This window comes from Equus quagga, chromosome 1, assembly GCF_021613505.1.
Source record: "Equus quagga isolate Etosha38 chromosome 1, UCLA_HA_Equagga_1.0, whole genome shotgun sequence".
Taxonomy (NCBI): Eukaryota; Metazoa; Chordata; class Mammalia; order Perissodactyla; family Equidae; genus Equus; species Equus quagga.
Genome location: NC_060267.1, coordinates 138,571,465 through 138,588,727, shown reverse-complemented (window position 1 = coordinate 138,588,727; position 17,263 = coordinate 138,571,465). Strand labels below are relative to the sequence as shown.

General features: G+C 47.2%; 1 protein-coding gene across 1 annotated transcript; it reads right to left on the bottom strand.

Moving 5' to 3' along the window:
- Positions 1-9,605: 9,605 nt before the first annotated feature.
- Positions 9,606-12,821, bottom strand: LOC124229598 (15 kDa protein B-like). The gene is made up of 4 exons (XM_046644908.1): positions 12,645-12,821; positions 11,866-11,967; positions 10,985-11,089; positions 9,606-10,324 (listed from the first exon to the last, which is right to left on the bottom strand). Exons 1-4 carry the CDS (start codon positions 12,819-12,821, stop codon positions 10,184-10,186), a joined length of 525 nt encoding a protein of 174 aa, XP_046500864.1. The 3' UTR covers positions 9,606-10,183.
- Between the last annotated feature and the right edge of the window lie 4,442 nt (positions 12,822-17,263).

The following is a 17,263-nucleotide window of genomic DNA, read 5'->3' as shown; positions in this document are numbered from 1 at the left end:
CTTTCTAACTTCCAAATATAAGAGGCCTCAGAGCTCAGTCCTGAGCTCTGATTTCACTCCATACACTCTCCCTGGCTGATACTGCCCTTTCCAATGTGTTAGGAAGACACCTGGAGTCCTGGACCAGCACAGATTCACATACTCACTTGGATATGTCCCAATATGACTATATCCAAAGTGGAACTTCAAACCTAGTGATCTCCTAATTTTCCCCACCCTCATAGTGCATCTCTTGTCTTCACAGTTGCTCACTCAGAAACCCAGTGTTGGGTTTTGGAGTGGGGAAGGGATGAGACTCATTCATCATCTTCTCCATCAGCCAAGCCATGACCTAGTTCTGTTGATCTACTTCCAATCCAATTCTCTCCTGCCTCCACACTAGTCCACACCCTCAGCATATCGCTTAGAACCTGGATCACCACAATGGCCTCCTAACTGGTCTTCCTGTTTCCACCCTTGCATCCCCTGCTGTCTATAGGCAGCAGAGCAGCCAGAGTGAAACTGTAAAGCTGTAAATCAAACCGTGTCTCTCCCCTCCTAAGACCCCTCCAGTGCCTCCCTGGGGCCTCAGCCCCTATTCTCCTGTTGGGATGGTCTATGGGCAGTTCAGATATGGCTCCCCTAACAGATAAAAGTGTGGCCCCCAGAAATCATGGTCTGGGGCACTTAGCCTCTTCATCCCAAGCAGAGCTCCCCTTGGTTCTTTATAGAGCATTTGGCCATCAAGTCTTTCAGATCCTCCCAACAGCCTGGTTGAAAAGACAGCAGGCATATTCCCATTTTAAAGAGGAGGAAACAAAAGGTGAGAAAGGGGAGAAGACCTACTCAAAAGCACTCCATAAGTGGCAGACAGAAAAAAATCAACGGGTAAATAGATAACAAATTGTGATACATCCCTCTTTGGCAATAAAAGGAATGAACTACGGATAGAACATGAACGAATCTCAAAATAATGATGCTTAGTGAAAGAAGCCAGACAAAAAAAGTATATGCTGTACAGTTCTGTCTTAGTCTGTTCAGGCTGCTATAACAAAATACACTAGAATGATTGGCTTATAAACAACAGAAATTTATTTCTCACAGCCCAGGAGGCTGGGAAGTCCAAGATCAAGGGAGTGGCTGATTCAGTGTCTAGTGAGCTCCCACTTCCTGGTTCACATATAGCTGTCTTCTTGCTGTGTGTGTCCTCACACGGCAGGAATGGCAAGGGAGCTTTCTGTAGTCCCTTTTATAAAGGCACTAATCCCATTCATGAGGGTTCCACGCTTGTGACCTAATGACTTCCCAAAGGCCCCACCTCCAAATACCATCTCTTTAGGGGTTAGGATTTCAACATATGTATTTTGAAGGGGGGCACAAACATCCAGTCTATAGTAGATTCCATTTATGGAAAATGCAAATTAATCTATAGTGACAGAAAGCAGATCAGTCTGTTGCCTGAGGACAGCAGGAGTGGGGAGGAGGACACCAGGCAGAATGCAGGGATTATAAAGGAGTGTGAGGAAACTTTGGTGGATGGTGGACATGTGCACTATCTTGACTGTGGTGATGGTTTCACAGGTGTATACTATGTCAAACTCATCAAAACATACGTTTTGAATATGTGCAAGTTATTGTATGTCAATTATAGCACAATAAAGCAACGGAACACTGATTCACCCTTTGGCTTCTGAGTCCCCAAGGTCTGCTGTCTCCTCTGGGGCTCCAGATCCTGGAATGGAGTTCATGCCAGATGCTAAGGGGACCTGTGGGCTCCAAGGGCATCATGGTCTCCATCACACAGGGACAATCCCAGCTTAGCAGCTCCTATGCTGGAGTAGAATGTGTCCTCCCATGTGGGTAAACTTCAGGATCCTGCTTTTATCATTTGACACAAACATTTTCCTTGACATTACATAGTCTTCAAGATTATCACTGTTTCGAAATGCTTAATTCCTTTAGGTATATGCTCACCTCATACATACCCCTCCTATTTCACATAAATACAGAAGTGTGCCTCATATTCATGCTTGGCTAGAGTGTAGCTCCTACGTTTTTCTTTTCCTTTTTTGCTTGACTGCCCCCTCAATCTCCTACCACTTGTGTCAGTAGCTCCCCCCACAATAACCTGTGTTAATACCCTGATCTATTTTCTTCTCTATTTTTCTCTATACTCATAAAACCTTCTATACATATCCTTATGTCCATATTTGGGAGTTTTTGTCTGTTTTACAGAAAATGGATTCTATTGTAGATAATTTTTTGAGCCTTCTTCTCCCCACACCTTCTACCAAAGCTCTAACGCATTTTTTTTTATTAAGATTATGATGATTACAACCTTGTGAGATTTCAGTTGTACATTATTGTTAGTCATGTTGTGGGTACACCACTTCACCCTTTGTGCCCTCCCCCCACCCCCCCTTTTCCCTGGTAACCACTGATCAGTTCTCCTTGTCTATATGTTAACTTCCACCTATAAGTAGAGTCATATAGAGTTCGTCTTTCTCTGTCTGGCTTATTTCGCTTAACATAATACCCTCAGGGTCCATCCATGTTGATTCGAATGGAACAATTTTGTCCTTTTTTATGGCTGAGTAGTATTCCATTGTGTATATATATACCATATCTTCTTTATCCAATCATCAGTTTCTGGGCATTTAGGTTGCTTCCACATCTTGGCTACTGTAAATAATGCTGCGATGAACATAGGGGTGCATGGGACTCTTGGGATTGCTAATTTCAGGTTCTTAGGATCAATACCCAGTAGTGGGATGGCTCGGTCATAGGGTATTTCTATTTTTAACTTTTTGAGAAATCTCCATATTGTTTTCCATAGTGGTTGCACTAGTTTGCATTCCCACCAACAGTGTACGAGGGTTCCTTTTTCTCCACAACCTCTCCAACATTTGTCACTCTTGGTTTTGGATATTTTTGCCAATCTAACGGGTGTAAGGTGATATCTTAGTGTAGTTTTGATTTGCATTTCCCTGATGATTAGTGATGATGAACATCTTTTCATGTGTCTATTGGCCATACTTATATCTTCTTTGGAGAAATGTCTGTTCATGTCCTCTGCCCATTTTTTGATCGGGTTGTTTGTTTTTTTGTTGTTAAGCTGTGTGAGTTCTTTGTATATTATGGAGATTAATCCTTTGTCAGATAAGTAGCTTGTAAATAGCATTATGATCAGAAAAGATGCTTGATATTATTTCAACGCTCTTGTATTTATTGATGCTTGCTTTGTTTCCCAAAATATGGTCTGTCCTTGAGAATGTTCCATGCGCACTTGAGAAGAATGTGTAACCTGCTGTTTTTGGATGAAGTATTCTATATATATCTATAAAGTCCATCTGGTCTAATTTTTCATTTAATTCTATAATTTCCTTGTTGATTTTTTGTCTGGATGTTCTATCCATTGGTGTTAATGGGGTGTTGAGGTCCCCTACTATTATTGTATTGTTGTTGATGTCTTCTTTTAGTTCTGTTAAGAGTTGCTTTACAAATTTTGGTGCTCCTGTGTTGGGTGCGTATGTATTTATAAGTGTTATGTCTTCTTGGTGGAGAGTCCCTTTTATCATTATATACTTTGTATTTCTTTATCTGTTTTGCTTTGAAGTCTACTTTGTCTGATATTCGTATAGCGACACTTGCTTTCTTTTGTTCATTATTAGCTTGGAGTGCTGTCTTCCATCCCTTCACTCTAAGTCTGTGTTTGTCTTTGGGGCTGAGGTGTGTTTCCTGGAGGCAGCATATTGTTGGGTCTTGTTCTTTGATCCATCTTGCCACTCTGTATCTTTTGATTGGAGAGTTCAATCCATTTACATTTAGAGTGATTATTGAAATGTGGGGGCCTACCGCTGCCATTTTATGTCTTGATTTCTGGTTCTCTTCCATTTCCTTTGTTTCTCGTCCCATGGTTTAATCTGTTCTGATGGAGAGCTGCTACTCTCTGTTGTTGTCCTTCTACTTATCTCCTTTGCTCTTGGTTTTGTAGCCCCTTTCCTTTTTTTGATTTTTCAGGAATGAGGGTTTTCCTGAGCATTTCTTGAAGAGGAGGTTTTGTGACAATGAACTCCCTTAATTTTTGTTTATCTGGGAAAGTTTTTATTTCTCCATCGTATTTGAAGGATATTTTCACTGGGTAGAGAATTCTCGGCTGCAGGTTTTTGTCCTTCAGATTTTTGAATATATCATTCGACTCTCTTCTAGCCTGTAAAGTTTCTGCTGAGAAATCTGCTGATAGCCTGATGGGGGTTCCTTTGTAGGTTAATTTCTTCTGCCTGGCTGCCCTTAGTATTTTCTCCTTGTCATTGACTTTTGCTGACTTCACTACTATATGCTGTGGGGTTGGTCTTCTTGCATTGATAAAGTTTGGAGATCTATTGGCTTCTGTCACATGAAGTTCCATCTCTCTCCCCAGGTTTGGGAAGTTCTCAGCCATTATTTCTTTGAATAGGCTTTCTGCCCCCTTCTCCCTCTGTTCTCCCTCTGGTATACCTATAATCCTTACGTTGCATCTCCTAATTGCATCAGATAATTCTCGGAGAGTTTCTTCATTTCTTTTTAGTCTTAGTTCTCTCTCCTCCTCTGCCTGCAGCATTTCTATATTCCTATCTTCCAAATTGTTAATTCTTTCCTCCATATTATCGGCCCTACTGTTCAGTGCGTCTAGATTTTTCTTAATCCCCTCTATTGTGTTCTTCATTTCCAGTATTTCTGTTTGGTTCTTCTTTATAGTATCAAACTCCTTTGTGACATAGCTCCTGAACTCGTTGAGTTGTCTATCTGAATTCTCTTTTAACTCACTGAGTTTTTTAATGATGGCTGTTTTGAAGTCATCATCATTTAGGTTATATATTTCATTGTCTTTGGGATTGTTTTCTGTGTATTTGTCATTTTCCTTCTGTTCTGGAGATTTAATATATTTTTTCATATTGCTTGATGGTGTAGATTTGTGCCTCTGCATAGAGATAGAGTTTAGTTACTGCTTCCACTTGTTTCTACTGGTGTGGTGGGGGAACAGCTGTTTATACTGCACCAACCAGGAACACTATCAGCTGTTGCTAACTGGGCCTGGGCCCCTCCTCGTAGTCACAGTGGTCCTGTGGTTTCCCTCTTCAGCTGTGGGGGCTGTCACAAGGGGGCTGCAGGCTGCTGGTGCCTACTGTTGCAGACCACCTAGACGTGCTCCCTCCCTAGGGTCTGCAGCAGTGTTATGGGCTTTCCCAGCAGCCAGGGTTAGGATCACTTATATTTGCAGCTCTGTCACTGTTGGCGCCCACAAAATCTCACTTGTCCACTATGGGTCACAGCAGAGCTATGGGCATCTTCTGCAGTCTGTGGTTAGCTCACCTAGCTATGCTACTTTTGTCCCAGGGTCTTCCAGCCTTGTGGTTGCCGGGTGGGTGCTCTCTACTAGTTCTGTGCAGAGGCTTTTGCTGAGGCTGCTGTGAGACTGTAGAATTTCCCCCTGGGCCACAGAGCCGGGTCGCTGGAACTCCACCCAGCCCTGGTCCTCTCCCCCAGGATCTTGGGGAGCCCCTTGCCCTGTCTGGGGGATAGCCAGAGACCTTGAGTTCAGTGGCAGCTGGCCAGCTGCTGCCCTGCCTGGGATTCTCCTCTTTGGGACCCTCCCAGCATTGTGGATGCTGGGCAGGGCCTCTCCCCTATTTGTGGGTAGAGGCTATTCCTGCTGCCAGGATGGAAGCCCAGAGTTTCCTCCTGGGCCATGGCACTGGCCGCCAGAACTCCACCCAGCCCCAGACCTCTCCCAGGAGATCTCCAGTAGCCCCATGCCCTGACTGGGTGATAGCTGCAGTCAGGGGGGCTGGCGGTGGCAGCTGGCGGGCTGCCACCCCGTTTGGAATTCTCTCCGGGAGCCTCCCAGCATTGTGGATGCTGGGAAGGGCCTCTCTGCTAATGGCAGGTAGAGACTTTGCCTGCTGCCCGGACGGAACTCTGGAGTTTCCCACCCTGGGCTGCAGAGCCAGCCGCTGGAGCTCCACCCAGCCCCAGTCCTCTCCCAGGAGATCTCCGGTAGTCCCGAGCCCAGATCGGGTGGCAGCCGCAGTCCGTGAGACTGGCGGCGGCAGCTGGTGGGCTGCCGCCCAGTTGGGGATTCTCTCTGGGAGCCTCCCAGCATTGTGGATGCTGGGAGGGGCCTCTCCGCTAATGGCGAGTAGAGGTTTTCCCCTCCGCCTCCGGTGTGTAACTCTGGAGCTTCCCTCTGGGCTTAGGTGTAATTGCGGGGGGCTTAGGTAGGGCTCTGGTCACCTGTTTCCACTGTTGCTCCTCTGGTGTGCGCTCCCTCCTGCCCTTGGTGTGTGGTGATGTTCTGGGGGCATCCGCTGGAAGAAAGCCACTTGCAGGTACTATGCTGTTTGGGGGTCGGGGTTGGAGAGTTTTCACCTATCTCCACCTCCTCCCGGAGGGAAGTCCATCCGCCTTCTGATGTATAGCAGCGTGGGTCTCTCAGGCATCCTGAGATGCTATATGGATATCCTTTGATAAGCGATGAATGTCCAATTAGCTGTAGATTCAAAGGGGGAGAGACAAAGAAGACTACTCATGCTGCCATCTTGGATCCTGATCCCTTCTAACGCATTTTTAAAACTGTATCATGTCCCAGGGTGTACTTGTCCCGTACTCATTCAATCATTCCCCAGCGGGTTTCCTCTGTTTATACGTTTGGGCCATTTGGTTTTCTTGAAAGACGTTAGTGTCTTATTTATTTGGAATTATATGTCCTTTAAAGCTTTGCTACTCCAAGTGTGGTCCATGGTCCAGCATCATCAGCATCACCTGGATGCTAGTTACAAAGGCAAATTCCTGGGGACCACCCCAGGCCTACTGGACTGGAATCTGTATTTTAATCAGACTCCCCAGTCATCTCTTGTGCATAATGAGTAGCCCCACTCTACAGACTAGATAAATCTCAGCTGTGGACCATCTGGTCCTGAATCTCTACTCATCTCTCCAAGCTCTTCCAAGAAAACTGGCCTGTTCACATTTTCCCTTTCTGGTCCTGGGTCAGTGTTGATAATTCATAGTTAGCTAGGAAATCGCTCATTTGCTCCAGCTTTTCACATTCTCTGCGTGAGAGTTGCAAGTGGTCATAACTCTTAAAATCCATGACTCCTGCATCTATGATTTCCCCATTTCGTGTAACTTGAACTCTTTTTGTCCTCTGTGTTTTCTTTAATCAGGCTTCCGAAGGCTTTACGTATTCTAAGACAAGCATTTTCCTTGATGTAACAACATCTTCAAGTTTATTTTATAGGCTGCATACTAGTCTATCCACTGGCTATAACAAATTACTTAGCCATTCCCCTATTGGGCGTGTAGGCAATTCCCTACTTTTGGTAGCACAACTAAAGCTACCAAAAGAGCTCCACTCCCATCCTAGAGAGTAGTTTAGCAATACATTGAATTTTTTTTTTTTTGAGGAAGATTAGCCCTGAGCTAACATCTGCCACCAATCCTCCTCTTTTGCTGAGGAAGACTGGTCCTGAGCTAACATCCATGCCCATCTTCCTCTACCTTATACTTGGGATGCCTGCCACAGCATGGCTTGCCAAGCAGTGCCATGTCCGCACTCGGAATCCGAACTGGTGTCCCCAGGCTGCCAAAGCGGAACGTGCGAACTTAACCGCTGTGCCACTGGGCCGGCCCCAATACATTGAATTCTTAAAATGAACACACACTTTGATGCCACTTCTATTCTAGGAACTTATTTTCATCTCGGCGTTGTTTACAACAATTTCAAAACAAAAAACGGAAACAACTTTAGTGTTAACAGCAGAAGTGACTTAAGTAAATGGAGGTCTAGCCACCCAAGGGAGCATTAGGAAGATAGAAAAAAATCATGTGGTGGGTCAATAGTGACTGGAGTGTGTTCCATGATATGTTAAATGAGAATAAGCTGGTTGTAAAAAGGAGGGTACACCATGAGGTCACTTTTGTTTTAAAACTAAAACACATTTGCCTGTGTATATATGTATGTATGAGGAGTGGGCTTTGATTCCTGCAGCCATTTAAACGTTACCCTAGAGGTCTGTTCACCCATCGGGTTCCCACTCCCAACCCCGGTGACTTCTCCCTCCTCAGTCTTGCTTCCGTGGGCCTGAAGACTTTCAGAAGCTGCAGAGACCAAAAGGCTGAGCCGTATTTGAAGCCTCAGAGCTATCTCAGGGCCTGATGGTGTCAAGGGCTGTGAGAATGCAGCAGTGTGGCCCCCAGCAAGGTCTTGTAGCTGGTCCTATAGGCCCTTCTCTCTTGCAGGGTACAGGACAATGGGCCAGTTTCCCCAGACCTTGTGTGATGTGGTGCTGACTACCACAGCTGGGTCTCAAGCTTCCTGGAAGAAGTTGCTCCACTCAGTCCCACAGTGTCCAGGACCCAAGGGGCTGAGCCCCATGGCCCCCAGAAGACTTAGATGAGGTCTGGAAGTACTCTCTGTCAGGAGTAGGGCTCAGGTAAGAGAGTAATTTGGTGGTATGAATGAGGTGCTAGTACATTCTGTGGGGCCGCAAAGGTTAGAAGTGGCCTTCTCCAGCTGAACATCATTCGCCCACCAAGGGAGAGGGTCTGAAGGTCTCAGTTTATCCTGCTCTGCCCAAACCTGCCCATTTCCCAACCTCCCTCCAGGGTCACTCCCTGTGGCATCCCCCACCCTTCTCACCCACCAGTGGCTGCTACCCAGGATTTAGGTGGCAAGGCTTTGGAGTGTGGGCTGTAGGCAAGTCAACCAATTTCCCGGGAATCACTTTCCTCACTAAAAGTTGCAGGTGATGCATGAAGCTTGCAAGGTGGTTCTGAGAACTGAGACTGAATGGGAAGTGGCATTCATAAATGATGGCTATTATTATCATTAATGGAGAGGAGTCTTGGGCCTCCCTGGGACTATTACTAAAAAGCCTATTTCCCCAAGGGACTCTACACCATGGCCCCTCAAATGAGGGAGTTTTGTTCAGATATTTCTGTAGCAAAGACTCTTGAAGAAGGAGCATGCTAATGAGAAGAAAAGGGCATTCATCCATTCAAAAAGTATTCACTGAGCAACTCCAGCGTGCCAGGCCCTGTTCTCAGGGTTGGATGCATCAGTGACCAAGACCAAGGTTTGCTGGTGGACCAGATGTGGGCTGTGAGAGAGAGCCAGGAGCCAAGGTTTTTGGATGAATGAAGTTGCCATCAGCTGGACTGGGGTGGGCTGGAGGAAGGGCAGGTTTGGAGAGAAGATACTGAGTGTGGGACACCCTTTGGACATCCATTTGTCACACACATGGGGAGGTGTCCATGAGGCAGTCTGATTCGCAAGTCTGGGGTTCAGGGAGAGATTCTAGCTGGAGCTTTGTGCTAAAGGAGGAGGCATAAAGGAACTAAAGGCAATTGAGGAGGCTGGGGGCAGATTACTCCATGTTCCTGAGTCTCCAGGATGGCCCTTGGACCACCCCTCTCTGCCCTCATCCCATGTTTCTCTCCATCATCCCTGCCCTGACCTCAGGGAGTCTGGGTTCCCTTGATGCACAGTAGAATGGCCCCCAGGGCCTGACTCATTGGTCTCTACACCCCAAGTACAGCCAGTCTAGCTCTCTCTAACACTTTTTATTCATTCACTCATTCACTTATTTATTTCAGAAATGTTTTATTGAGCCTCTCCCCTGTGGGTCTCACCAGAGGGTGGACTGACCTCTTTGGAGGTGCTGGGATATGTGAAGAGACATTTAGTTGTCACAGTGACTGGGCAAGGAGCAAGGATGCTCAGGGTCCTGCACAAAAGCAACTGCCCTCCAAGGATTCCAGAAGCATCTCGTTGAGAAACTCATTCCACAGCCAACTGCAGCTGGTTCAGGAGGGCCCAATTGTGAGTAGACAGAGCTATCTGGCCAGGGCACAGCAGGTAATGCCAGCATGGTTTGAGGATTGTGAATGCACAGATGAGGGAAGGACACTTCTGCGTGGGGGGAGAACTGGGAGGCTTCCTGGAGGAGGTGACTTTGGAGCTATGTCTTGAAGAATGAATAGGATTTACAGACACAGGATGGGCAGGAATTCCAGGCAGAAGGAAATAGGTGTGCAAAGGCAGAGGCATGTGGATGGGCTCAGGCTGTGAAGGAAAGGAGGTGTTGAGTGCAGCAGAGGGAGTGGATGGGCGGGAAGAGGAGGTTGTAGTGGGGATGCAGGGGCTCCTCTCCCTCCTCCGGCCCTAGAAATTAGCCAGGATGTTGCTGATGATGTCGTACTTGGCTTTCTCGTACGCGTCCCTGACCGCAGGTGGCAGCTTGGAGCTGTCAATCTCCTCAGTGGCTGCCTCAGGAGACTGAGCAGAACGCCTCACCCGGGAGCCCTGCAGAAGTGATGCTGGATAGTCACTCCCATCACCCTCACTGATTGGCCCCCTTTCCTGTCCCAGCTGTGGCCCCTCTGTCCAGGCACGGATGAGAAGATTGGGGCACAAGCAGTGACGCCAGTAATGGGGCTGGAAGTGGTCCCTAGTCAGGCTCTACCCCCCCCCCCCCCCCACCGGTGCCCGGAGGGCCTGGGCAGGTCTGGACTCTGGGACTCATTTCTGCCCTGGCTGTTCCACTCACTTGCCAGGAGGCTCCACCTCTGGCTTCAATTTTCCCAAATGTGGGACGTAGAGGAGAGTCCATGTCTAGGGAGTCTGTTGGGCCCAGAGGTCAGGGCCCAGAGCGGAGCCAGAGTCCTGAAAACACTGAGTGCCCCTCCCAGCCCGCCCCTAGCCCCGACCACCAGTTTGTTCTCCCCTCCGTCCCCTTCTGCCAAGCGACTAGCAGTCATCAAGATCTATCCCCTCCTCACACACGGCCTCTCCCCTCCCCACAGTCTGCGTTGAGAAGAGCTTGATGGGCCCCATTTTCCAGGTGAGGACACTGAGGCCCCACGCACCGAAGTCAGTGGCGCAGGCCGTAACCAGCCGCCGGCGAAGGGAACGGAGGCGGGTAAACCGGAGAGGGAGAGGCGGGCGGGCCCGGGCAGGACTCACCTCCTGCTCCTGCTCCTGCTCCTGCTTACGGTCCGGGACGCAGTCGACGGTCAGGACGCGGAAACGCCTCAGCATGAAGAAGCTGCCGATGCAGGTCCGCTCCTCCTGCGTGGGAGCGAGCACAGGGGCTGGAAGCGCCGGGCCACCCTCCCCGAGGAGACCGAGCCGCGTGCGCGCCCAGCTCACCCGCCGTCCCGGGCCGCAGAGCCCGCGGGAACGCGCCTGTCCCAGCCCCACCACGGCGTCTTCCCCGATCCTCCCAAACCAGGGAAGCAAACAGTAATGCCCTAGAGCCAGGCGGGAAAGGCGATCACGGGGAAGGACCGAGCGGACTAGATGGGCATCCGTGAAGATAAAGGACGATCATGTAAGTTATTAAACGGGACAAGGCATCCATAAATTAGCATGCCCAGAGTTAGCCATATTGGCTTAAATAATAACTGTGTACATAAAAAAGATGCAGAAGACGATACACCAGCGGTTGACGTTGTCTGTCCCTGAGTAGTGGGGTTGCAGGAGATTTTTATTTTATTTTGCCTCTCCACATTTTGTTAATATGCTATAAAAAATGTTATTTCTCTAATTTTTATAAAAGCAGTTATCTCTAGATGGATTATGGTCCCGCTTTGTTCTTTTCCTTTTTACATTTAGTAAATTTTTTTAGCATGTATTGCTTTTATAATAAGGATTTACAATAATTTATAGTAAGGAAAAAGAAAAAGCACAGGGAAAATCCCCTATCTTTAAAAAGGCTTCCACAGTGAAACCTCACATGGCCAGGTGAGGTGGGTGGAGACGAACACACGTCCCCCTTGAGGAGGAAGAGAGGAGAGGACCGTCTCCTGCTCACTGGGGGTGAGCAGGACGGATGGGAGACTCACTCCGTCCTCCCTGAAGGCACAGTCTTGGGGCCGTCTCAGCCGGTCTAAAACGCACACCGTCTCTTTAATCCTGAAGTTGAGCGGGATCTTGCTGGTGAAATTCTAAAGAAGAAAGAGAAAACTCCTGGTCATCTCCCTTTTACAGGTGAGGGAACAAAGGTACAGAGAGGTCACAATGACAAGTTGGAAGAGGCTTAGCCAAGATCTGCATTTTCCATCAAAAACGGGGGTGGGGGTGGGAGGTGTGGTGCTTCTTAAGTGGCCTCAGCAGAGATTTAAGGTGTGCAGGGCTTTTGGAAACTAGCTAAAGGATACCACTTCAGAACTGTACGACGTTGAGGGGTCACTTCCCGTCTTTGCCCCTCAATTTCCTCTTCTGTGAAATGGTAACCAGAATACCTGCCTAGCATGCTCAGCTACCAAGAAAGGTAATGGGTGTGGGAAGAGGACACTGGAAGCCCCTGGTGAGGCACTGGTGAGACCAGTCTCCTCCTGTCTGTCCGTTGAAACAGCTCTGCCTATTCCTTTAAGCCCAGGGCCTCAGGGCAGGCTAGATGCCCAGACCCTATATTTCATCCCCGAGTTTACCAGTTAGCCGGCTGTCAGACCCGAGATTACATCTTTTCTTACCTTGAAGTATAGTATCATACTAATAACAACAGCTACTGTTAAGCAAGCACTCTGTGCCTGTGCCAGCATCCTCTTCTGCCTGCCGCCCTGACAGTGCTGCTAGAGGCAGGTGTCACCTGCTTCCCCGGCCTGGGTCTGCAGATACTTACTGAGCTAGGTGGTGGGATGGCTTCCAGCAGGCCGAAGATGGGCTGTCCTCGTCGCCCCTGATTGAAGAACCGCAAGGCCAGGTTGACAATCTCCTCATAGCTCAGACGGCTCTGGGCCAAACAGGCCACCGCTGCCAAGCCTACCACCAGCACGAGTACCTTCCAGACCCTTGCCATTGTCCCTTCTCTGATCCACTGCCACTTGTAGCTCCTTTTAAGTGCTACTCAAGCTGTCTTGCCCAAGGGCTGCTGCTGACAACATGTAGGGCTGGTGCCTTCCTGAAAGGGGCCTCTCCTTTTCTTTGCTAAACACCCAGTGTTGGCCAATGTTTCGAAATACCATTGGCTAAGAGGCAATTAGGTTTTGGCAACAGGCCAGGGCCTAGGAGTGAGGCAAGAGCCCTGAGCTGGGGGCAAGAGACCTGTGTGATGCTGAGCAAGTTCCTTTGCTCTGGGCATCAGTGTCCCCACCTGTGACACAGGTAGGGTACCTCCAGCTCTGACAGTCCAGGACTCTGTGCCGTCTCTGCCTGGCTGTTCTGGTTTGATCCCAAAACAACTGCTCAGAATCCATGAACTCTGTATATGACTATTCCTCAGCTGACAAAGTGTCCAGTCTGAGATTGTGCTCAGCTTGGCATCTACAATGCTACATACATTTTAAAAAGCTGGTTGTCAACCTTTAAAAATCTGGATGATTTACTTGGAAAAAAATCACAAGATCTGACAATCCATGGCTCACAGTCCCTCATGGCTGTGATGGCAGCAGCCTCTCCAGGGAGAGCATCACTGTCCACTTCCTCCGAGCAGCTCCCTGCAGGCAAGGTGGAGAAGCTGTCTCCAACAGGATCAGGGCGAGGATTCCTGGCTTCTGGGACAGGCAGCCCCCAGCAGCAGCTCAGAAGGGGAAGAGCAAGGGCTCCGCTTTTCTTTGAGGGCTCCCATTTCCCCTGGCTCCCTTGTTACTGGGGATCTGCCTGTTAACTTCCCAGCCTGCCCTTGACTGCGGGGCTCCTGTTTTTCTGAAGGAGACTCAGAAACTGAGGAGGAGGAGAGCAACTCCAGGGTGTTCCCACTCAGGCCCACCAGTGGGGAAACCAGTGCACAGAGCAGCTCATGAGTCTTCCTCCAAAAGCTAAAGGCAGAGCTGAGAAAATCAGAGCTGGAAGTGGGGAGAGGCGACAGAGCACAGAACAGTCCTCCATAGGCCTAACAGGTCCTTGAAGGCCCTAGTCTCATCTTAAAATCCATGCAGGTGTGATGCATAATGGTGAAAAGTTAGAAACATCCTAAATATGCTGCAAGAGGGGATTGTTAGAGCAATTGTGGTGTGTCCATCCATGGAACACTGCTACTACTTATTGGAGTACAGATCCATTTATTGGTGGGTGCTTATGTTCTTCATAGGTTCTTGGCTGAAGATTGAGAGTTCTATTGCAGCTCATCTTGTGGGAACTGATCTTGTGTCCATTAAAGGGAGTGTGAATAAGAAAAGACAATGGGCACACACTGTGGATTTCTCTGCAGCAGTTAAGCAATGGTTCTCAACTGGAGTGATTTTGCCCCTTGCCCCCCAGGACAATTGTCCAGGTCTGGAGACATTTTTGATTGTCACAATTTGGGGAGAGGGTACAATTGGCATCTAGTGGATAGAGGCCAGGGATGCTGCTAAACATCCTACAATGCATGTTGTGGGTCAGCCCCCCAAAATGAAGAATGGTCTAGCCCCAAATGTCAATAGTGCTGAGGTTGAGAAATCCTGAGATAGAGCAACAAACCAGGAACATATAGCAACCAGATGGATCAATCTTAAACACATGGTGCTTGGTAACAAAGGGAAGAAACAGAACGAGATTTCTAACTTAACACTCTTTATATGTATCAGAATACATCTCTCAAACTGATACACATTCTGTAACACCCTCAAAATGCAGGTAAGAATGGTTGATGGTTGAGAGGGCAGGAAATGAGATGAGAAAAAAATAAATAAAAGCAGAGAGGAGACTTGCACAGACTAAGAAAGATAATGCACCAATGCAACCCCCAGTATAAGGTAGAATTCTTTATATGGAAAATCGTGCTTCCATCAGTATCCGTAACAATATCACTAGCCAGGTGCCTGAAAGGATGTTCGCTAAATATCAGTAATGATCATCTCTGTGTTCTTCTCTGCGTGGAGCTGGCAAGGGATTTTGACTTTCTTCTTTCCATTTTTCCTTTTTATTTGAAATTTTTTTATAATAAACAACTTTGAGTTTTACAAAAACAATAAAAGTATTTTTTTAATATACACATGGAGTCTACATTTTATTCCACAATACATCTGCAACTGTTTTTTCAAGTTCCATGGAACTCTTTTTATTGAGATAAGATCCATGTATCATAAAATTCACCCTTTTAATAATTTAAAAATTATACACTTTTGAAGTGTATCATTCAGAACATTTTCATCACCCCAGAAGGAAACCTTATGCCCAATAGCAGTCACTCCCTATTTTCCCCTCCCCTTAGCTCCTAGCAATCACTAATCTGCTTGCTGTCTTTATGGATTTGCTTGTTCTGGACATTTCATATAAATGGAGTCATACACTATGTGGCATTTTGTGACTGGCTTCTTTCATTTAGCATAACGTTTTCAAGGTTCATCCATGTTGTGGCATGGATCAGTACTTCACTCCTTTTATGGCTGAAAAAGTGTTTCATTGTATGGCTATACCACATTTTGTTTATCCATTCATCGGTTGATAGACATTTGGGTTGTTTCCAGGTTTTTGCTATTATGAATAATGCCACTATGAATATTCACATACAAGTTTTTGTGTGGACATTTGTTTTCAGTTATCTTGGGTATACCTAGAATGGAATTTCTCGGTCATATGGTACCTCTATGTTTTAACTTTCCGAGGGCTTGCCAAACTGTTTTCCAGAGAGCCTGTACCGTTTTTCCTTCCCACCAGCAATCTGTGAGGGCTCCAGTATTTCCACATCCGTGCCAACACTTGCTATTGTCTCTCTTTTTGATTATAGCCACTGAAGTGGATGTGAAGGGTATTTCACTGTAGTTTTGATTTACACTTCCCTAATAACTAATGATGTTGAGTATCGTTCATGTGCTTATTGTCCATTTGTATATCTTCCTTGGAGAAATGTCTATTCAAGTCCTTTGACTTGAATTTTTGAATTGGGTTATTTGTCCATATATTGTTGAGTTGCCCACAGCTATTTTAACATTAAAATGCTTTAAATTTCCATCAAGAGAAGAAAAAACCTCCAATTAAATCAAGGCTCTAGATGCTGTAGAATATTTGTTCAGGGACTTTGCAGTCCCCCATTACATGGCTGCCCACCAGTTTGAGAAGCTCAGATTGTCCCCAGTATCGACAGATGAGGAAAATGAGGCCTGGAGAAGTTAGAACACTTGTCCAAGTGACACAGCTATGGCCTAGGTAGAATGATGAGAAAGTGGGAAGCTTTACCTGGAGGAGAGGAATGACAAGGAGAGTTTGATTCCCTGCTCTGTTTCTGAAAGGCTGCTATGAACAAGAAGACCAGATTGTTCTTGTAGTCCCAGAGGATGGAGCCAGGACCAAAGATTGGACTCCGAGGAAGAGATATGTCAACAAGAAAGCCCCCCTGACAATGGCTGGAGTCCAGAATGGTGAAGGCAGCCTGGAAGACGTTGAACTGAGTCTGGACAACCACTTGGCAGGGAAATTGTAGGAGACTGTAGGAGCCATTTGATGCCCGGCCTCTCCAGCATCCATTTTCCCTACCCCTTCTCCCTTCCAATCAGCCCCCAATTTCCTTTTGAGGATCTGCATGGTTCTGGGAGAGGAACACTCGACTTAGTCTAAGTCAACCAGTACCTTTCATCTCCCCATCACCATGGGTGATTGGTTCAGGGTGCACATGTGATTAAGCTGGTCCCCTTAGAATACATCTCAGAACTTTTGGTGGGAATGTGAGGCACTTTCTTTCTTCCTGGAAATAAAAAAGAAAGCATGACTAGATGTGAAAAAGAAGACATCTTGGGATGTGAGACAAGCCCCTCAGCACTGGATCAGCACCACAGAAGGCAGAGAGGAGAGAGAAACAGATCCTAATGACCCCTTCTGGGTCACACCCTGCCCAAAGGTGGAGGGCCTCTGGAGGTTATTGTTTAAGCTAGTTTGAGTGGGCTTTTCTGTACTTGCAATATGATGTTGCAAGAAATGTAGGATTCGGGCATCTATTGGAGAGGGGTGGGGACAGACCATGTAGCCTTTTTGATCCTATCAAACAGTAAGACTCTATGACATGTCCCAAGGTTTGAGGTTGGAAGGCAGTAGTCAGGCCTGGGAACTCAGTGAGGGTTCTCAAGTGGAAGAAAGTGGGGTGGGGTTTTTTTGACAGGTAGACTTTACAGAGTATGCATTCAAATGATCAAACTCTGTTATAGCTACATAAAAATAATTCAACAACTTGTCTTGATAATTGACTGTAGGGGCATTAGCTGGCGTGCCCCTTTAAAAACTATGTGTCCTGGGGCTGGCCCAGTGGCACAGCAGTTAAGTGCATATGTTCTGCTTTCGGCAGCCCGGGGTTCGCCGGTTCTGATCCCAGGTGCAGACATGCCATCA

Coding starts and splice junctions, on each gene's coding strand:
- LOC124229598 (XM_046644908.1), bottom strand. CDS start 12,821: ATGGCAAGGGTCTGGAAGGTACTCGTGCTGGTGGTAGGCTTGGCAGCG. Junction 11,968..12,644: donor CCATCCCACCACCTAGCTCA/GTAAGTATCTGC, acceptor TTTCTTCTTTAG/AATTTCACCAGCAAGATCCC. Junction 11,090..11,865: donor GTGCCTTCAGGGAGGACGGA/GTGAGTCTCCCA, acceptor GCTCCCACGCAG/GAGGAGCGGACCTGCATCGG.